The following is a 21,722-nucleotide window of genomic DNA, read 5'->3' on the forward strand; positions in this document are numbered from 1 at the left end:
GTCCCACACACATTTCATTTCATGTGCATGAAAAGAAAAACTATCCATGAAACAAAACCTAAAATGTAAAACGTTTTATGATCCACTCACAAAAACATGTTGTATAAATTCAGAAATAAAATATACTTTTTTTCCTCTGCAAACGATACAATCATGAGTGGGTTACAGGAGGAGGGAAACTGAATACATCTCGTCAACTCACTTAATTTTTAGCCACATTTAAAATCTTAAAAATATTCATAAAAAGGCAAAAAATTCTCAGTCCCCCAAAAATATTGTCATAGACAGAAGAAATCTCTTCCACCTGAAACGTTGCCCTTCCACCATTTTGTACACATGTTGGCAAAAATAGATATATATTAACAGCAATAATTTACCATCCTTTTAATTTATTCTTTTTATTGACTTGTAGGATTTGATGCTGCATCTCCCATAGGAAGCGTCAGTTCTTATTCATACATCACAAAAATATTTAAATAAAAAATTCAAACTTCTAAAAACCTCCCCAGCCAAAAAAACAAAAAACAACCTTAGTTCAGACTCTCACTTAATGGCAGTTTGTCATTGAGCCAAAGAGATGAGAGCATGAATGATGGCTACATGAGGTCCAAAGTGTTGTGGTTAATGTTCGCTGCGAGTTCCTGGTTGTTGTTGTTATTATTATTGTTGTTATTATTATTATTAGCAGCCATCATGTCTGACTGTCCCGCTTGGCTTCCATGCATGGCCGCCATCCCGCTCAGCTGTGACATGATGGAGTTCTGATCCGAGCTGAACTGATCTACAGAACCACCTGGCTGCTGCTGCTGTTGTTGTTGTTGTTGTTGTTGTGGGGTTTGGGGCGGTGCCATGCTGGGGTGATGCTGGCTCATGTGACTGGGATGAGGTGATCCTGTCTGGGTCTGTGGTGAAATGCGATGCGGCGAAGGCTGCGGCTGAGGTTGAGAGGAGGGTTGCATGCGCGGGGACGGGCTGGAGCGGTGAGGCTGTGACTGCGGCCGCGGCGACGGCTGTGGCGATCGGACCTGGCTGCCGAGCGTGCTAGCTGGACCGAGTCCCCCTTGTCCTTGGAGGTGGGGGTGCGGGGACTGCGCCATTTGCTGCTGGGGGCTCATTGGGCTGCTGTGCTGGGCCGGGGAACCCCCTCCAAGGTGTTGCTGCTGCTGAAGGAGCCTCTGGTGGATGTTCTGGTGAAGCATAGCTTGGGATGTCTGTGGCACGCCTTGCTGTTGCTGCCCTGATACCGCTTGTCCTTGCTGGAGAGGGGCACTCCCTGGCACACCGCCACCTGGCCCACCATCTTGCCCCTGAGGTCCAGCCATGGCATTTTGTTGCTGTTGGTGCATTTGCATTTGATGCAGCCTTTGCTGGAGAGCTGCAGTCACTTGAGACACATTTCCCGAGTAACTTTGCTGCTGGCCCAGTTGCCCTGGACCACCCTGGGGTCCTCCTTGCTGCTGCTGGGGGCCCCTTGAACCTCCCCCAGGCTGGGTTTGGGAGGAAGGGGGCATCCCAGGCTGCATGAAGCCCTGCTGTCCTTGCTGTTGTTGGAGTCCTTGAGGCTGCTGGAACTGTCCGTGGTTCGCCATCTGCTGCTGCTGCTGCTGCTGCTGCTGCTGCTGCTGCTGCTGCTGTCTTCTCATTAACAGTTCTCTGAACTGAGGAGTCATGTTGGACATACTGTTTTGTTGTCCAGACTGTTGTTGTTGTTGTTGCTGCTGCTGCTGCTGCTGCTGCTGCAAGACCACCATCTGCTGCTGCTGTAGGTTACCAGGCAACATTGAGCGTTGTTGTTGTTGTTGTTGCTGCTGCTGGAGTTGCTGGAGCTGAGCCATGGTGGGTATATTCCCACCTCCAGCAGCCCCCTGAGCCATGTTCATTCCTGGTTGTCCTGATTGGTTCACATTAACCTGCTGACCATCCATGTTAGCCAGCTGATTGGGTCCTGGCCCTCCGACACCAGGTAGACCACTAGCAGCCCCCGGGAACCTCACACCTACATGACCTTGTGGAGGCCCTCCTCCAGCGCAACCTTGACCCCCCTGATACCTGGCAGCTCGCTGCCTGATGAAAGCCGCCATGAGGGTGGGGTTGGACCGGAGAATGTTGAGGACTTGTTGCTGCTGAAGGGGGGAACTTGGGGAGCGCAGCGTTCTCAGGAGATCATGTAGTGCTGCTTGGGGCAAGTTTCCCGATCCACCAGCACCCGGCATCGCTTGATTACCTGCAGCTCCTCCTGTAACACCCATCACCTGCATCAGGCCACGATTTCCTGGCTGAGGTTGTTGACCAAGTTGCTGCTGCTGGGCAGCCGCTGACTGTTGCTGTGCCACTATGTGACCCATCATGCCCGGCCTTTGTTGCGGGTTCATGCCTGGTCCCCCAGTGCCCCACTGCTGGTTTGCTTGTTGAAGTTGCCCACCACCTCCTGGCTGGAGATGCTGCTGAGCTTGAGGAGGCAACTGAGACGGGGGGCCGCCTTGCTGCATACTTGCAAGCATTCCCTGCTGCTGTGGGTCTAACATAGTCCTGCCTACAATTCCCTGAGCCTGCGGTGGAATACCTTGAGCTCCTATGTGGGGCATGACCATCTGGGCCTGGTTGTTCTGGTGGTGAGGATGTTGAGGATGTTGGGGCATCATGCCCCCCGGTCCCAAGCCTCGGATTTGAGCTTGGGATTGAGCCATCTGCCTCTGAGTCTCTGCCAGGATTTTTAGGGCAGTTTCTACAGCGGCCAAAGGAGGCCCTTGCTGTTGGCTTTGACCAGGCATGGACCCTTGAACCTGGTTGGATGGTTGTTGTTGCTGAGGTGGGGTGGCCGGGCCAAGTCCAGGTTTGCCCAGGGACTGGTGAAGAGGAGAGGCCCCTGGAGGTCTGGGATTGTATGGTGGCAAACCACCTGGATGTTGCTGTTGCTGGACGTTGGGAGGCTGCTGTTGCTGGAGCTGAGGCCCCATCTGTTGCTGGGAAGAGTTCATCACACCGCCTCCACCCATTGCCTGAAACTGATGCTGTAGATGATGCTGAGAAGGCATTGCACCTTGTGGCTGAAGCTGCTGTACTGCGGCTCCCACTCCCACCACACCCACTCCCTGCTGCTGAGGGAGTGCAAGCATGTTTCCCTGCGTGGGCGTCTGTGGCGTTGGAGGCTGTGTGCCGACAGATGTGGGCGTACCAGGCCCGGTTGCTCCGTTGTTGGCTCCTGGAGAGGGCAGGCCGTTTCCACCTGGAGCACCTCCTGGTGCAGGTTTGCCTACTCTCTGCATGCTGGCCATCCTCCTCCTCAGCATCTGGGCTTGCTGAAGCCTGTGCTGCAGCTGCTGTTGACGTAGCTTGTGTTTGATGTTCAGGCAGAATGGCACTGGGCACTTGTTCTCCTGGCAGTACTTAGCATGGTAGCAACACAGAGCAATAAGCTGTTTGCAGATGGGGCAGCCACCGTTGGTTTTTCTCTTGCAGCCTTTCGTGTGCTGAACAACACGCTTCATCTTCTGGCAGGACGGCAGTGAGCAGTTTGCATTTCGACACTGGCAGGCATGAACCAGAGACTGGATGCAGCGCTGGATGCTGAGGCGGCGTGAGTCTCCGGGGCTCTGAGTGGTGGCACCAGTCTGGTTACTGCTCTCATCATCCAAACCAAGGCCTAGCTTCTCCATCTTATGCTCATGGCCCTTAGTGTTATAACATGTGATGCAGAGGTCATAGTCCTGTAAGAGATGACAAGATGGATCAATATTTTTTAAGAAACCAACAACACATTGCCCTTTCCACAACTCACCTCGCACACAGTACAGTGGAAACGAGTCTCCACATGGTGTTTGCACAGATTGCACGTGTAGACAAAGCGGTCTTGGCTTTGATTATGCAGCTCCACCAACATGCACATGGAGCTCCACTTAGACCTCCTCAACGAACTGAACTCCAAGTGTTTGTCCCTTGCCAGGGTAAGGAAGGCATCGCGGCCATCCATGAGGTCGCATGCCATCAGGGGATCAGGGTCGGCGATGGGGGGCAGTGCATTGGCCATTGGGGCCGCGATTAGCCGGATCACAAAGAACACCTAAGGAGAAATGGACATGGACGAGGGAATTTAAAAACAATAAAATAAAGAAGTGGCTGAAAAGCAAAGGTGGGTAGTAATGTGCTACATTTACTTCGTTACATTTACTAAAGTAACTTTATGAATAAATTGTATTTGTTAGAGTAGTGTAATGCAGCATACTTTTTACTTGATTATTTTTGTGAAGACGAAACACTACTTTTACTTTCATTCCGATACATTTACTTATATCATCAATATATCTATTTATAATCAACTGATTAGTGCTTGCAAAAACATATTCAGTGGATTTTAGAGACCTTTTTTAGAAGGCACGGTCACATGACCATATTTCACCAATCCAAAATGAGCATTAGTGAAGTTTGACTATTCCACCAATCAAACGGAGCTTGGCAGTCACATGGTCGCAGTCATACTGCACAGTGTAAAAAGTTACATGACGTCAGACAAGGTGGTACAACTCTTCAATGTTAACTTAAAAACGAGGAAAAATCACATCTATCTTTATCATGTGCCGTCATCTGTGCCAGTAGAAATGTTCACATTTCAGCCTATTAAAAATTCCACTTCCAACTAGAGAAAAACACGTTGCGGTAAGTTGTAGATGTTTATGTTTTAGCTGCGCATTTGCTAACATTAGCTAAACTGGCTACTAAATAAATTAAACATTACCCACAATTTACTCAATAATTAAATGTATTTTTTTTTACACTGAATACTAACTTACTCTATTATTTGGATGACTGCTTTTTACTTGTACTTGAGTCATATTACTCTCAAGTAATGTTACTCTTAAGTTCAATTTTTGGCTACTCTATCCACCTTTGCTTAAAAGTCATTGTTACAATTGCTTGTATTCCAACAAATTATTTCTTCCCGAAAGTGAAAACCAGTGGTGGTCAACCGAGCGAAGATGGCTATTGCACAACAAGCAGCGCGCGCACTAAGTACACAAAGGGATAGATCTTCCTGCAAAAAGCAGATATGAGCAAAAAATCCAACTATGCAATGTACTAGATCCCAATACTCTATAAAACATAACGATTTGTCAAGTGATAAAGGATTCTTCGTCGGCGCAGTTCCCAAACATATAGAACTATTGTGTGCTCCAGACATCATTCTACACGACAAAACAGATGAAAACTTAGAAAAGCATGGAGGTCTACAACTTCTTTGTGTGTGGCTGGGTCAAGGAACTTGGTATCAAGACTCTCCCGGACAAATATGCATCGTTTTTGCTCGGTTATGGTTGCAGTCATGTTTGTTGCCTGCCCCTTGCTGTCACACGCGCCCATTACGAGTATGCGTGTTTTTCCCCGTCTTTATCAAAATATAACTATAGATGTCAACATTGTGTATGTGCTGAAAGCTTCATTTTTGATTGTTGCCTTTGGTAAAACATGAACTTTTATAGGTTTTGCTCACATTTGATTTATTTTATTTAGACTCACCAAGTTTGTGCTTTACGGAACACTCGTAGCAAAAATATGTCTTAAGAAATACAAAAAATATCAAGATAATACCTAAATGGGAAACACAAAATCAGGGGTGCCCAAACGTTTTGCCTTCAAGGGCCAAAGTCAAAACGTGGCAATAGGCTGGGAATTTAGGCGCAGAGCTGCACAATAAGTGAGTACTTTATTCCCACACCGCCATTATTTAAGGTAGTGGAGATCATCACTTTAGATAGATGGCAACTTGTTAGCCTTGCAGACATGCCATCAATGATTGTGTGACCTTAAACAAGTATGAATATATATTACATTTTGGGAAGCCACCCTTAGGCGGGCCAAACGAAACGACTTACTGGGCCAAATCTGCACTAAACGCTAAAAGTATATCAAACAAACGGAGTGGTCACTGCACACGTGCATTCTTCGGCTCTGCTTCCTTGTACTGGAGTGTGTGGTATTTTTGTCGACTTTTTTGATAAAATTTTGCACTCTTCCGCCATTCTTGATAAGAAAGGCTAAATGGGGCCTAGTACCCATTGAGAACGGACGCTGGCTTGACCACCGCGCGTATGCAATGAGCCGGACGTGCTGTCATTTTGAATCCAAGCAATAGGGTTATGTGAAACTAATGTACCTCTTTATGTTTTTCCATAGTGGCATAGAGTTTCTGTGAAAGGTCATTGGAAACATTGGGCATCCCAGGCTTCTTCTTATTGGCTCGGCTCAGGCTGCTCTTGTTCTTACTTGTCTTCTTATTGTTCTTTTTCTTTGCATTTTTACTGTCACCTTTACTGTCCTGCAGACGGAAGAAGAAACAACAACGTCAGTGTCACCTAACAACCCAAACTGTTTACAACTGGAGTCATTCCCCCACTATCACTTACATCAATACTCTCATTGGAAGTGCTGTTCTCCTCTCTCTTCCGCTCTTCCTCTTCTTGCTCCAGCTCTTTAATACTCTCCTCTAGTACATTGGGCCAAAAGTCACCTTCAAAGTAAGGCAACTCGTTGGCACTGGTTAAACGATCCTCGGTCGCCTGCTTGAAGATATCCTTTAGGAGTGCATTGAAGATACAATGTGTCATTACTGTCAGTGACATCGTCACTTTAGAGTCCATTATTATCATCCACGATTAACAACAAAAATGTGGTAAAACCTGTTGCTGACCTAACCCCCCCGGCCCTCAAAAATGGCTAAATTGTGCCTCTCTACCTTGTAGTCATGCACTATTCGCTCTGCCACGGCTTTGTCCAACATCTTCTTGTACCATTCCTGCAGACGCTTAGGCTTTGGAATCTTCTGATCAATAGGGTGACAGTGAAAGATGTAGTCGTCCCCCTCACTGGGCGGGCAAGCCCAAATATGGCCAGTTGTGTACCTGAGAAAGACCAAACAATAAAGCTACTATATGCTGACACACATTAATTCCAAAACTATGTTTTAAATTGTGCTTTCAAGAAAAAAATAATTAGTTTTCAAGCAAAAAGAGTAATTAATTCAATTTGATCTATAATTTAATTAATCTATTTATATTCTCACCTAAAATGCTGCGAAATGCCCTCAACTTGAAGTATTTTCATTTAAATTCATTATATTACTATCGAGATAGATCTATAACCAATATAAGTGGCTTCATGAATTAATTGGTTGTTTTTAAACAGATGCCGTCTGTTTTATTTGGTAAAATAAAACACCAGGTCCATATAAAATGCTGAAGTTAACATCAAAGAACAAGACCCTTTTCTGAGTTATACTTTAGGTACTTAATGTTGAATTTGTTGCTTTTCCTCTGCTTCACATAATATCAAAGAAAAAAATAAAATGGTACCATCAATGTCTTTTGGAATATTTGGAGTCTTGGTATTTTTTTCCCAAGATAAACTGTGTCAGTTAAGATGAAAGGTCTTGTTGTGCAAAACCAACATTTCCTACCTGTTGGTGGCCATTTTTGTGTACTTAGGATCACTATAAACCTCGAAAATTGTTGTAAAACATATTCATAAAACAATCTTGCCTTCTTCCAAACTCGCTCTAAATGAGCCATTTGGAATTTCAGACGTTAGTAACATATTTTGTCTTAGTTATTTCAGATATTAAGACATCTCCATATACGGTAGAGGTTTGGTTAACCAAAGAGCTTTGCATTGTTACCCAGATGTATTCCAAAGTTATAGTCAGAATCAAAATCAGAAATACTTTATTAATCCCCAAGGGGAAATTCAGATTTTCAGCCCAATCCCATTCGATGAGTAAAAAAAGGTTCGGTCTCAGACTGGGCTCCTGGAGAGGGGGCCCAGACTGAGGCCAAGAAAAAAAAACTCAACAATCGAACAGGAAAACTGACGGGTCTGCCAACTTCTGGCGCCCCTTATAGTCAATAAGTTAATTATTTTTCTCTATCCTCTTGTTGTGGAGCAGACTGGCTTGTACATACACATGCATGCTAAAATCCTCCACTGTTGCTGTTTCAGAAACAAAGTAGCATACCTAACTTATATCTGTCAGTAGACTCAATATAGAAGTTCTAAAAAAATACAAAATGGCGGATGAAGTAGAGATTAGGGGTTTGGCCTGGAAGAGGGCCTCGGCAGGTAAATAAGACCGCCCACTAAAAAGTGAATTCTCAGGAAACAGTAATGAGGCGGCTTGAAGATGGTCTGTAAAACTTAATCTATTCAAATCGTTGACCAAAGCACCACCATTACATGTTACGTAGACAACAATGATGTGTTTTAAATGTAGGCAAAAATATGTTGTAAGATGACCCCTTTAGGAACACGCGAGAAGCAATCGCAACACAAGCCATTCCATGCCCTGGCTACGTTTTGAGGTGTGCGTGTGTTGGCAATCATGTCGTGCCCGGGCCCACCTATTCTAAATATGCCAAAAGCGGGAAATTTCACCAAAGTTAAGTACAAGCCAAATGTGCCGGACTTTAGGTCTGAAATAAAGCATGAAATGCTACTTGACATCAGAAAAAAAAAACTCTTACCCCAACCTCTTGGCATACTCCAAGTAGCCAATGAGAATTTCATGGTAAACAGCTGTTCTCAGACTTCGTGGTCGGAAAAAATGCACACTGTCCAGGTAGGAGATGTAAACTCGTCTGTAAAAAATAAGTTAGAAATCAGTTGAAAAAAACAACAACAATAAATAAGGAAAAAGAAAATAAATAATCTTGTACCTCTGATTAGGTTGAGGGCAGTCTGAGCCATACTCTTGAACATGCATTCCAAAAAAACAGACGTCTGCTCCATCAATGTCTTCAAAGGCGAAAAGGGCTTTTGTTCGATATGGAAAGGACTCTGACATCTCCCCACTATCCACAAATCTAAAACAAAAAACAAAAAAAACAAAAAAAAAATGGGTAAATAATAGACAGTAAAAGAAAACACCAGCAAAAAATAAAACAAATTTCACAACTTGAGTATTTAAGACAAACTTTATCTAGACATTAAATCTCAGCGAAGTGAGTTGTTTACGTACCTGGATTTCATGCCGGGTTTAACCTCCACAACTTTGTCTGAGACGTGCACCATGCGGATGAAGACCTCACCAGCTTCTGGGTGGGTCTGACGTTTGAGGAAGTCATTCACCCTCATCTCCAGGAAACTGCCTAGCTTTGTCTGAGGCAACCCTGCAAAGGAGTCATCAGTGAATAAACGGCTAAAACAGCATAATGTTGATTAAAATGCGAAACAGTAAAGAAGTCACTTACTTTTAGCGCAATACTTGTTCTCTTTCCTCGTCTTATTGGTCTTTTTCAGGCAGCAGTCACATACAAAACTGTGGCGTAAAGTCCAACCCAACAAAATAGAAGTTGAGTTAACATTAAATATGCCTTTGGTGTCTACATAAAATAATTAAATGGATACCAAATTCTACTTACCCCGATGGCCAAATCGTGTCATTGTGCAAGACGCATATCTGGTGCATTCTGCGTCCACAGTCCAAACATTCAACAAGCCTGAAATCAAGACACCCATTACACATGATTATCAAAAGTAATTTGATTATTTGACCATATTTTCATTTCAAAATAAAACATTAGTGAGCGGCCAACTTACAGTTCGGGGTCCAGTGTGTCATTTTTCTTCTTCTCAAACTGATCTTTGTTAATAGAGCTGAAATATAGTAAAATGATAATACATAAAGGAATGGAAATGTAATATTTTGGAGATATTTACCATAGTTCAGGTTTGCATAGATGACTTAATGGTTTTCAGAAAGTTTAGGGATGATGCGATGAAATAGCAGCACTTTTAAAACTAATTTGAACGTGGTGTTTGTATAAGTTAAGTGACAATACTTACGTCTGTGGTTGGGTGGGGTCGTCACCCAGGGACACGGTCTCTCCCTGGATCTCGTTAAAACACTTCTCACAGAAGTGGTACCTGTCAGCAATAAGCCGAAATTGTGGTGATCTGCACCATTTGCCCACAGCACAGTCAATCACAGAGAGCGTATGGGAGGGCAGGTCCCCAAGCGGAACAAGGGCAAGGCAGCAAGCAGGAGGAGCACGGGAGAGGAAGAAGTCGTCATCGCAAGTCATGAATTTGGTAGGTACGAGGAATCAGTGATGGGCGATGGTTTCGTAGGTTCATGGTTGAGCAAGTCAAAAAAAAAATGGCCGATGGGGGTTTACAAGCATACGAAGACAGCCAAGTTATATGGACCAAGAACATGACAAGACAAACATTAAGGACAACAGAGCAGAGAACCGAGGCAAAGCACAGATTAGCAATTTGGACGTGAGAGGATGAGCATAAACAATCACCAAGACAGCTAATAGCAGCAGGAGCAGACTTAATGGGCGTTTAACAATGGAACAAGACTGGAGGTTGTAGCACAAGACGTTATGCACACAGTTAAACAAATAAGCACAGAACATTGCTCAGTTGCTGATTCAGTCAAATAGTTAATTTTAAAGTTAGTCTTTTCTCATTTGGGCAAGCCAAGATTTTGGCACGAGTACAGAAATAACCAAATATAAAGGTGTAGGTAATTTACAGGTTAATGCTCTGTCTTGAGCAGCAATCTGCTGAGATTAAACAATGAATTGAATTGTTTTACAACAATTGCCGTACCAGGATAAGAGAAGACCTACTTTTAAAATAACAATGTTTTAGGCACAACAACAAAAATAAAAAGTCAAACATGATAGACAAATATTTTCAAGATGATCTTAACTATCATCACTTATGCTTTTCCCTCCAGTTGTCAATTCATCATAACCTGATATTTTCTGCCATCCTACCTGTTCTGGTAGCTAAAGTAAGCAGAGTCTCGGGAAATAGTGCACAACTGCTTCCCGTAGCAGCACAGGGTCTGAGGGGAAAACTCCAGCTGAAAGACCGAAGCAAAGAAAAGAGTATATTTACTAAACATCTTACCTTGTACACACCCACCACTAATAATTATCTCTAAAACTGCATTCAACTGAAACCTAATGGGACAAACACCGAACAAAAATATAAACGCAACACTTGTTTTTGCTCCCATTGTTCATGAGTTGAACTCAAAGATTTAAAACTTTTAATATATACACACAAAAGACCCATTCCTCTCAAATATTGTTCACAAATCTGTCTAAATCTGTGTTAGTGAGCACTTCTTATTTGCCAAGATAATCCATCCCACCTCACAGGTGTGGCATATTAAGATGCTGATTAAACAGCGTGATTATTGCACAGGTGCTTCCCACAACATAAGGACACTCTGAAATGTGCAGCACAATGTCGCAAGTTTTGAGGAAGCGTGCAGTTGGCATGCTGACTGCAGGAATGTCCACCAGAGCTGTTGCCCGTGAATTGAACCTACGTGAACCTACTCAGTGGCCTAGTGGTTAGAGTGTCCGCCCTGAGATCGGTAGGTTGTGAGTTCAAATTCTGGCCGAGTCATACCAAAGACTATAAAAATGGGACCCATTACCTCCCTGCTTGGCACTCAGCATCAAGGGTTGGAATTGGGGGTTAAATCACCAAAAATGATTCCCGGGCACGGCACCGCTGCTGCCCACTGCTTCCCTCACCTCCCAGGGGGTGAACAAGGGGATGGGTCAAATGCAGAGGACACATTTCACCACACCTAGTGTGTGTGTGACAATCATTGGCACTTTAATTTTAACTTAACTTAATTGAATGTTCATTTCTCTACCATAAGCCGTCTCCAAAGGCCTTTCAGAGGATTTGGCAGTACATTCTAACGGCCTCACAACTGCAGATCACATGTAACCACCATAGCCCAGGACCTCCACATCCGACAGGTGCACCGCCATGATCGTCTGAGACCAGCCACTCGGACAGCGGCTGCAACAATTGGTTTGCATAACCAATACATTTCTGCACAAACCGTGAGAAACCGTCTCAGGGAAGCTCATCTGCATGCTCCTCGTCCTCATCAGGGTCTCAACCTGACTGCAGTTTGTCATCGTAACCGACTTGAGTGGGCAAATGCTCACATTAGCATCTGGCACGTTGGATAGGTATTCTCTTCACGGATGAATCACTGTTCAGGGCACATGGCAGACAGCGTGTGTCGTGTGGGAAGGCGTTTTGCTGATGTCAATGTTGTGAATTGAGTGGCCCATGGTGGGGGTGGAGTTGTGGTATGGGCAGTTGTATGTTATGGAAAATATACGCAAGTGCATTTTATTGATGGCATTTTGAATGTACAGAGATACCGTGACATTGTGAGATTTACCTGAGACCATCCCCTCATGTTACAGCATGACAATGCACAGCCCCATGTTGCAAGGATCTATACACAATTCTTACATGGCCAGCATATTCACCGAACATGTCACCCACTGAGCATGTTTGGGATGCTGTGGATTGGCGTATACGATAGCGTGTTCCAGTTCCTGCCAATATCCAGCAACTTCGCACAGCCATTGTGGAGGAGTGGACCAACATTCCACAGGCCACAATCAACAACTTGATCAACTTTATGCAAATGAGACGTGTTGCACTGCGTGAGGCAAATGGTGGTCACAAGAGTGTATTGACTGCTTTTCTGACCCCCCCAGACTCCAATAAAGCAAAACGGCACATTTCATTGTTGAGTTCAACTCATAAAAAAATGGGATATGATATTGTCCAGTGCCAGTTATGATAGGCAATGATATTCAGCAGGGTTTTCCCTACATGTAATGAATCGTGGTGCAGCGCCACAATATGAAAGCTGCCACACCTAAAAAATCTGGGTATTTTACATGAAAACAAATTGACATAATTGTATGAATGAGTATATAAAGCTAATTATTTACACACTATTGACTAGTGATGCACTGAAAAATCAACCGCCAAAAAACTTTGATCATTTGTAAGCAAGACGCATGTGAGTCTGGAGCCTTGGCGGTAAGACTGAGGTGACAGGCGCACAGCCCGACTTTGTACTCCAGCCAGACCGACCCAGTCATTAGAGACAATCGTTGTCCCTAAGTTATAAGTCAATCGTTGTCCCAAAGTTACGAGTCTTGACTTTCTGACTTCCTTTACCCTCCTTTTTCTAACATGCCAGAGAGCTGTTCATCTATGAGACCTGCTGGGGATATGGGTATACAGCAGCAGCGATTGCTCCAATACTGCAAGACAGCTTCCCCTAAAATACTATTAGTACTTTAGTGTTTACATTTTATTAACTAAATATGCCTAGGATACGTTCAGGGAAACCCCGTTGAGAGATGGTTATGTAAAAAGTAGGGCTGTCAAAGTTAACACGATAATAACCAGTTAACACAAATGTTTTTTTTCGCGGCACAATTTATTTTGATGTAGTGGAGAAAATGCACCGGCGCAGCAGCCCAATACAACAATAAACACAAAGTAGAAACGGACAAAGAAAAGCGCATATTAAATGGCAAGGCTAGCCCCACAAGACCCGTTCGTTCTCCCGACAAGACCAAAGCCATTCGCATCCGCAGCAAAAAGTCATCACCGGAGCAAGTTGTGACCCAAATGTTAGCCGCAAACAACCCCCTTACCTCGACAGAGGCAGACCATGCTGGAAAGCCCAAAACGAACAGCTGCAACTAACAAACTTTACAAAGCAATTGCCAAATAGGTGTCAACAGACTCATACTGCAACCGATCAATATTGTGAAGTACAGGGGGCCGCCCTGAACCGACGCATGCTCCAACAGTCAAGCAGACCGAGGAGGCACCCGGCCGACACGCACACTTAGGCAATTTTTATTAATTGTCATTCATAGTAGATTTGTTCTTAAAGTGAGCCGATGTCAGAAGTGGTTAAGCATGTGTAAGATAGTGTTTGTGTGAGAAATTACTGTCTCTAATTTGTCCGTCTCTAGTTTTTGTGTCGAGCTGTTGAAAAAAGCATGTTTAATAAACAAATATTTGCATAAAGAAAACAAATCGTCCAGCCCCTAGTTGACAGTATAATTTTTGTATTAATTTTATAAATTATTTATTAATAAATAATTATTCATTATTAATTAAAGATAAAAAAAACTTCTATCTGTGATTAATCACAATTAATTACAAGTTTATTACAGACAAAGCAATTATCGCGATTAAATATTTTAATAATTTGACAGCCCTAGTAAAAATTAATAATCACTTTTGCATTGCCCCAAGAATAAGCACTAGTCAGATGTGTTATTTGTCAGAAAATCTAAATATAGTAGAGTATAATGAGAACTAGGGACTAATATACACATTGGTCTTCTATGTAGCTATCTGTCCGCTTGTCTCACCTTTCTTCCACAACAGTAGCCAAGACTCTGCATGACCGGGTCAATCTCTTGTTCAAAGACCTCAGCCAGTTTGGAGCAGCACTTGTAGACTCGAGATGTTTTGCGGTTGTAGAGCCAGGCATTGTTGAACATGAGCCAGATGTCATCCACATACTGCCAGGGATCCTGGTACTGACCTACAACCAAAACAAATATAATTGGGTTATTGACAGTAACATATTTATTCATAAGAGCTTCGGTATTAAATGTCTGTCTGTTAGACGTACCTGTGTCTAGCTTCCGCTTGATAGTGGACAAATCCATGGGGTTCTTTACAATCTCAAAGTAGTCCTGCCAAAAAACAATGTTTATTTTACCTCATCAAAAAATTATAATTAGTTTTGTATGAAAAATTCAATCAGATCCATTACCCTTTTAAATGGCGCACCATTTGTAAAACAAAACATGCATTTGTGGAATGAGCAGCAGAGCAGTGTAAGTTGCGCTAATGAAACATTTGCCAAATCTTCTCTGCCAAAACCAAACAGCCTTTTCTGCTAATGACTCTTTTCCAATTTGCCAAAGCCAAACAGCCTTTTCTGCTAATGACTCTTTTCCAATTTGGCGCCGCCGGTGAGAAATTAAACTACCTCATCTGACAAGGAAAAGCATCTGATCGGCTCGACTTCATAGCTAACCCCTAACAGTCTCTCATATTTGATGCTATTAAAGAACTGTGATTGGATATATTCCGGACTTGTCCCACCCATCCACAAGATGCAATTAAATACGATTGGACTTCGTTTGTCAACATTGTCTTGTTTTCATTCGTCGACATCTGGTTTACAGGGATTGAGGAGAGGGGTGTATGTGCGGACTTGCGGAGCCTGAAAGCCAAGGGACAAAGATTAGGGTAGATGGTACTAGTGTATTGTGTCCCTTTTTCAGCGGACTGCCAGCAGTTTGATTTAACTTGTAATACAATAAGTTTTCGCTGCCTACTTTTCTCATCCCTGTGGTGTCTGTGCGCATCTGACTCTGATTAACTATTTTCATTGGAAATTAATGATCTTAAGCCTACATGAAAAGTCGTTAATTCCAAAAAATTCTTATTCCCACCTATCTGTGTAAATAACCAGTATTTAAATACAACACAATTCCTAAAGTTATTTTTATTCACTAATGTTCTGTTTCTATTGTAAGAAAGTACAACAACAAGTGTGAAATACTGAGTGAAACATGTCCCATTAATTTTACTTCTAAACTGCAGATACGTCAAAGCTCTCGCTCTTCTCAAATCAACGATATGTCAAGTGTCACTGCACATAGTTAATATAGTAACTGTCACGTCCACTATACCTCTACTCTGCCAGTCATTCAAAATAGCCACGGGACAGAAAAAATCTCATATTCATGGACCACTAACGACCCTTTTTGACTTACAGTCGCATGTCTCTCGATGCTCTAAGTCCTTAACATGGTCTTAAAAGTCGCTAAATCTAGCAAAAAAGTCATTTGAAGGCACTGGGTTGCAGAACTCCTTCAAGTGCAAATGAAAATTTGATTTGCTGGTAGCATAACGTGAGGTGCTGCACCGGCTAGAATCAGGAACGCGCTGTGCCTCAATGTTGCCCAGAAGATAAGGTTTTTACAACACGTTTTCATTCACTCACAAGGCAGAGAAAGGGGAGGAAAACATTCTACAGGGTAACTTAACAATTTCCAGTATATTTGACCTTTTTTCTCATTCTCCATGAATGAAAAATTGTAAACATTTTAAAATATTCCAGGTTTTCCAGGACATATGGGAACCCTGAAAATTATTAGCACGAAAGACGAACAATTTGAGTCTGGTGTGAGTGTAGTTACGTACAGGTATGCACAGCAACTGGGGGTCAACAGGCATCCTGAACGGCAGCGACTCTGGTTCTTGTCTGTAGAGAGACTCAAGTGTTGGCATGAGGGTCTGACGAAGTTCTTCTGGCTTAAAGACTGCAAAGAAAAAAATAAATATGATAGTAAATGCAGAACCCACTCAAAAAAAAAATACAAAAACCAATCTGAATCAATATATTTTTTAAATGTACAAATAAGCACGTACTTTTCTTTTTTACTGGAGCTTGCGATACAGCTGATTCTGATGACACTTCTTCCTCTTTCACCTCCTTTTTCACTACTGGTTTTTTATCTTCTGTTTTCACAATTGATGTTGGTGGGGTTGTTGACGTATCCATAGGAACTCCTTTACCTCCTTCTCCAGAACATTCCTCCTTTTTCACTTCTATTTTCAAAGGGATTTCTTCCATTTTCACGTTGATGAGCTTTCCCCCCTTGGAAACGCTGCCAGAATCGCTCTCCTCCGCTTCATCCTGCTGCTTGACCTCAACTTTGGGATCGGTGACAGCAACTGTAGTGTCTGATTGAGCCTGCTGTGAGGAAGTATCTAGGCTGTTGACAGAGGCAGGAGTCAAGGCTTGACTGTCCGCTTGGAATGAACCCTTTTGGGACAACTTGAGAGACAAAAAGAAACAACTTCAGGGTACATGAAAAAAAAGGCATATTATATTGTTTTCCTGTAAAAAGAACAGATAAGGGTGTTTACTATTTGTAAAAAAAAAAAACGCTCAAAGAGACATTTTGGGGACAGTACAAAATCAAGTAGCATCACTTTAAACAGGCCAGGACCAGGGAGCAGTAGATGCTCAATTGCATATTTGTGATAAAACAAGTCTCTCATCTCAGAATTAATTGAGTGAAAAATGTCATATCCCAAATGAATTTAGGTACAAAAAAAGTATGACGTACTTGTATGCAAAATACCATATGAGATTGGTATGGACATTAATTAAAAATATAGTAGAGCATTCGCCTATAATTTCAATTTAACTACCGGTACTCAGAATTATGTATTCTCTAAAACCTCTGGTAGACCACATTCAGAAGGATCTATCCCACCACAGAGAGAACATTGCATTCAAGTGGATGGAGTGCAAGTGGTTGTAAATTGCAAACCCACACTGACCGGGGTGCGTGGCAGCTGAGCACCATGCGGCGTTGAGCTGGAGCCAAGTCCAGGGTGAGAAGGCGTAGAGGAGCCAGTCCCAACATGAGGTTGCTGAAGGGGCTTGTTGGAGCCAGGGCCTTGGCCCAGCTGGTTCTGCTGGGGGGTGTGGGGTGGTACTAGCTGCGGTGCATTAGGGGTGTGCGGCTGAGGGGTTTGGGACCCTGCTAGTCTCGGGGGTGTCTGATGAGGTGTAGGCGAACGACTGTGAGCTGGTGAGGGTGAGCTGCCGCGCATGGCTCCTAAATGGGGGATGGAGTTGGGTTGTTGGTTTACATTGGGAGTCATTGCTGAGGCAGGGGCTCCAACAGCTGAGTTGGGACCTCCACCACCAACACTCTGAGGACCCATGGGACCCACAGTGGAGACTCCGCCAGAACTGCTTACAGAACCTGGTTGTGCCAAAGGACTAGCAACTGGGAGAGAGGGAGGAGTGCCCATCTGCGTCTAAAGATACAAACAGGCAAACAGCTTAAGATAGGCATGACAGAAGTGTGCAAATAAACCATATCAAATATTCATTGATATGAGACAGAAAACATGCAACTCTCATTTTCACTATTAAGTATTCATGATAAAAATGTTAAATACTAAGCTTGTTTGAGAACAGATGACTGCAACCAGCAAGTTTAGACATTGCAAAACATTATTTAACTTGGCTATTAGTGGTTGCACTTTTAGTCATTATAATTGCTAGAATTCATACCTGTGCCATGTTACTCTGGGGTCCTGACTGGGCCATCCCAGGAGGAGTTGTTCCAACTCCTGGTCCTGAACTTGGAAACTGTCCCTGGGACATATACTGGTTCTGTAGCTGGTTAACATTAGGCTGACCCATCCTTGGTCCAACCATTCCCATCTAAAAGTTTTCAAAAACAGAAATAATCAAGTACTGAGTTACTGATCTAACAGGTCAAGAAAGCCCAATTGTTTGTGATGTTGCCTTTAGTATCACCAAACAAAATCTGAATGTGCAAATTTAGTATTAGGTGGGTTGGGGTGATCAAATGAGCGCTCCTTTTTTCTTACTTGCCATGCTGTAAGGCAGGGGTCCCCAAACTTTTTGACTCGGGGGCCGCATTGGTTTAAAACTATTTGGCCGGGGGCCGGGCTGTGTGTGTGTGTGTGTGTGTGTATATATATATATATATATATATATATATATTCCTCGCGCACTAATTGACTGAAAGAGAGCGCGCTAGCCCGACACTGCAGCGCAAGCGTGATGTTGGCACGTTATCGATGGGAAAATGAATTCTTAGACAATATGATTTGCCTGAGCGGCTAGGAGACACCGAGAGTAACAAGTGGTAGAAACTGGATTAGAAAGGACAGATTTAATATATATATATATATATATATATATATATATATATATATACACACACACACACACACACACACAGGTAAAAGCCAGTAAATTAGAATATTTTGAAAAACTTGATTTATTTCAGTAATTGCATTCAAAAGGTGTAACTTGTACATTATATTTATTCATTGCACACAGACTGATGCATTCAAATGTTTATTTCATTTAATTTTGATGATTTGAAGTGGCAACAAATGAAAATCCAAAATTCCGTGTGTCACAAAATTAGAATATTACTTAAGGCTAATACAAAAAAGGGATTTTTAGAAATGTTGGCCAACTGAAAAGTATGAAAATGAAAAATATGAGCATGTACAATACTCAATACTTGGTTGGAGCTCCTTTTGCCTCAATTACTGCGTTAATGCGGCGTGGCATGGAGTCGATGAGTTTCTGGCACTGCTCAGGTGTTATGAGAGCCCAGGTTGCTCTGATAGTGGCCTTCAACTCTTCTGCGTTTTTGGGTCTGGCATTCTGCATCTTCCTTTTCACAATACCCCACAGATTTTCTATGGGGCTAAGGTCAGGGGAGTTGGCGGGCCAATTTAGAACAGAAATACCATGGTCCGTAAACCAGGCACGGGTAGATTTTGCGCTGTGTGCAGGCGCCAAGTCCTGTTGGAACTTGAAATCTCCATCTCCATAGAGCAGGTCAGCAGCAGGAAGCATGAAGTGCTCTAAAACTTGCTGGTAGACGGCTGCGTTGACCCTGGATCTCAGGAAACAGAGTGGACTGACACCAGCAGATGACATGGCACCCCAAACCATCACTGATGGTGGAAACTTTACACTAGACTTCAGGCAACGTGGATCCTGTGCCTCTCCTGTCTTCCTCCAGACTCTGGGACCTCGATTTCCAAAGGAAATGCAAAATTTGCTTTCGTCAGAAAACATGACTTTGGACCACTCAGCAGCAGTCCAGCTGGTGTTGGTCCACTCTGTTTCCTGAGATCCAGGGTCAACGCAGCCGTCTACCAGCAAGTTTTAGAGCACTTCATGCTTCCTGCTGCTGACCTGCTCTATGGAGATGGAGATTTCAAGTTCCAACAGGACTTGGCGCCTGCACACAGCGCAAAATCTACCCGTGCCTGGTTTACGGACCATGGTATTTCTGTTCTAAATTGGCCCGCCAACTCCCCTGACCTTAGCCCCATAGAAAATCTGTGGGGTATTGTGAAAAGGAAGATGCAGAATGCCAGACCCAAAAACGCAGAAGAGTTGAAGGCCACTATCAGAGCAACATGGGCTCTCATAACACCTGAGCAGTGCCAGAAACTCATCGACTCCATGCCACGCCGCATTAACGCAGTAATTGAGGCAAAAGGAGCTCCAACCAAGTATTGAGTATTGTACATGCTCATATTTTTCATTTTCATACTTTTCAGTTGGCCAACATTTCTAAAAATCCCTTTTTTGTATTAGCCTTAAGTAATATTCTAATTTTGTGACACACGGAATTTTGGATTTTAATTTGTTGCCACTTCAAATCATCAAAATTAAATGAAATAAACATTTGAATGCATCAGTCTGTGTGCAATGAATAAATATAATGTACAAGTTACACCCTTTGAATGCAATTACTGAAATAAATCAAGTTTTTCAAAATATTCTAATTTACTGGCTTTTACCTGTACCCGGTATATATATATATATATATATATATATTTTTTTTTTTTTTTTTTTTAACTTGGGACTTTCGCGGGCCGGACTTTGCTGTAAGAGGTGGAGCTATCGATTATTTTTGTAATCGAGTAATCTATCAGTTTGCTCGATTAATTGAGTAATCAGATAAAACTATTCATAGCCTCAATGCGTATTTTAGGGAAAATACTTTAAATAAACAGCCAATTTTTCTGCTTGTCGTAACCTTTATTCATGGTTTTGAAAAAACACACATTTAAATTGCACAGTGCAAAAAACAAAAAACGCCATTGCCGCCGATATTTAGCTGAAAGTACCACAAAATACTTTCCTCTACCAGGAGGTAAAATCTAATTATCCAAAAAAAACGATCACCTTTTAACATTTCACTGTTAAATATTCTGCCTTAGTTCAGAAACTGACAAGCGCCATGCTCTCTTTTTGGCAGAAACAGAAAAATCCATCAGACCAATTCGAGCATCGAAATTTGATGACGTCATCCAACAATAGCGCCAATGTTCGCTCACTTCGTGCCTTTTTTGCCATTATTGTAACTGAATTTATGCATCAATAACGAGTAACTGATGAAATCAGTGAGCGTGTGGTGCCCTCGTCTAAAAAAAGAGACGCTGTCTTGATAAATCTGAGCGGTCTATGAGCAATAAAAGTTGGAACAGTGCAGTGTGAAAAATCCTGTCTAACGCCTGTGTACGTAGGTTCAATTCAAATTCTCCCTCCTTCTTCTTTCCTCTTCTACTTGACCCTCCCCCTTGGCTCTAGCATCTAGTGCAACGGCGAAGAATTGGAAATACGCCACTATGGATACGGACGTCGCTCAAGTCTCGCTACGTCATCAACCCTCGACGTAAGGCAGATGCAACAAATGTTTGTTTACTTTCAAGATGCAGTCACATGCGATGTTCGGCTTTGCTTTTGCTCTTCTTAATTTCTTTTGCTGTCTTTATTAAGAAGAAAACAGTTTAAAAGACGACGTTTTGGCGAAATATGCAAGTCCTGGCGCATCAGCCTGCGGTATGGAAAATGTGTTTCATTGTGTATTTGAAGCCAATATTTATGTACAGTAGCAAATGTTAGAAGTCTGACTAAATAAAAAGAATTAACTATGCTTATTATTTACATGTATATGCTTTTCTGGTTTCTGGTCTGCCATCTTCCTCCTCGCACTCAATGATGTAGGGAGGTCTGCGAGCTCATTTCGCTTTGAGGGAGGTACGTCGCCCTTCCCCCCTACCTGGCGGATAATTAAAACGTCTCTTGATTGACGTGAAAGCTCAAAACCAAGGAGGAAGGGCAAGGGGGGCAGGGGTATTCAAATTGAGCCATAATGTACAAGATATGAGGAGCCGCTACTCTCTTGAGTGACAAACTGAATCATGAGTTTACTCTGCTGTTGTTTTGTGATGGTCAATGTAATGACATG

At 42.9% G+C, this 21,722-nt stretch overlaps 1 protein-coding gene across 5 annotated transcripts in view; it reads right to left on the reverse strand.

Moving 5' to 3' along the window:
• Nucleotides 1-181: 181 nt before the first annotated feature.
• The window catches only part of ep300a (E1A binding protein p300 a), a 105,793-nt gene continuing 84,252 nt past the window's right edge, over nucleotides 182-21,722 (reverse strand). For 3 of the 5 annotated variants that reach the window (XM_061967358.2, XM_061967356.1, XM_061967355.1), the window contains exons 13-31: nucleotides 17,978-18,130; nucleotides 17,233-17,718; nucleotides 16,312-16,720; nucleotides 16,084-16,202; nucleotides 14,498-14,561; nucleotides 14,232-14,407; nucleotides 10,773-10,861; nucleotides 9,829-9,939; nucleotides 9,583-9,639; nucleotides 9,405-9,482; nucleotides 9,234-9,301; nucleotides 9,002-9,152; nucleotides 8,700-8,846; nucleotides 8,508-8,621; nucleotides 6,728-6,893; nucleotides 6,399-6,566; nucleotides 6,149-6,310; nucleotides 3,779-4,060; nucleotides 182-3,707 (exon numbers count right to left, since the gene is read on the reverse strand). In XM_061967358.2, coding sequence (XP_061823342.1) covers nucleotides 597-3,707; nucleotides 3,779-4,060; nucleotides 6,149-6,310; nucleotides 6,399-6,566; nucleotides 6,728-6,893; nucleotides 8,508-8,621; nucleotides 8,700-8,846; nucleotides 9,002-9,152; nucleotides 9,234-9,301; nucleotides 9,405-9,482; nucleotides 9,583-9,639; nucleotides 9,829-9,939; nucleotides 10,773-10,861; nucleotides 14,232-14,407; nucleotides 14,498-14,561; nucleotides 16,084-16,202; nucleotides 16,312-16,720; nucleotides 17,233-17,718; nucleotides 17,978-18,130 — 6,111 coding nt within the window. In that variant the 3' untranslated portion in view covers nucleotides 182-596. The remainder of the gene's footprint in view (nucleotides 3,708-3,778; nucleotides 4,061-6,148; nucleotides 6,311-6,398; nucleotides 6,567-6,727; nucleotides 6,894-8,507; nucleotides 8,622-8,699; nucleotides 8,847-9,001; nucleotides 9,153-9,233; nucleotides 9,302-9,404; nucleotides 9,483-9,582; nucleotides 9,640-9,828; nucleotides 9,940-10,772; nucleotides 10,862-14,231; nucleotides 14,408-14,497; nucleotides 14,562-16,083; nucleotides 16,203-16,311; nucleotides 16,721-17,232; nucleotides 17,719-17,977; nucleotides 18,131-21,722) is intronic. The other 2 variants (XM_061967359.1, XM_061967357.1) reach the window with 1 other exon arrangement.

The sequence above is a fragment of the Nerophis lumbriciformis genome, linkage group LG11, assembly GCF_033978685.3.
Source record: "Nerophis lumbriciformis linkage group LG11, RoL_Nlum_v2.1, whole genome shotgun sequence".
Classification (NCBI taxonomy): Eukaryota; Metazoa; Chordata; class Actinopteri; order Syngnathiformes; family Syngnathidae; genus Nerophis; species Nerophis lumbriciformis.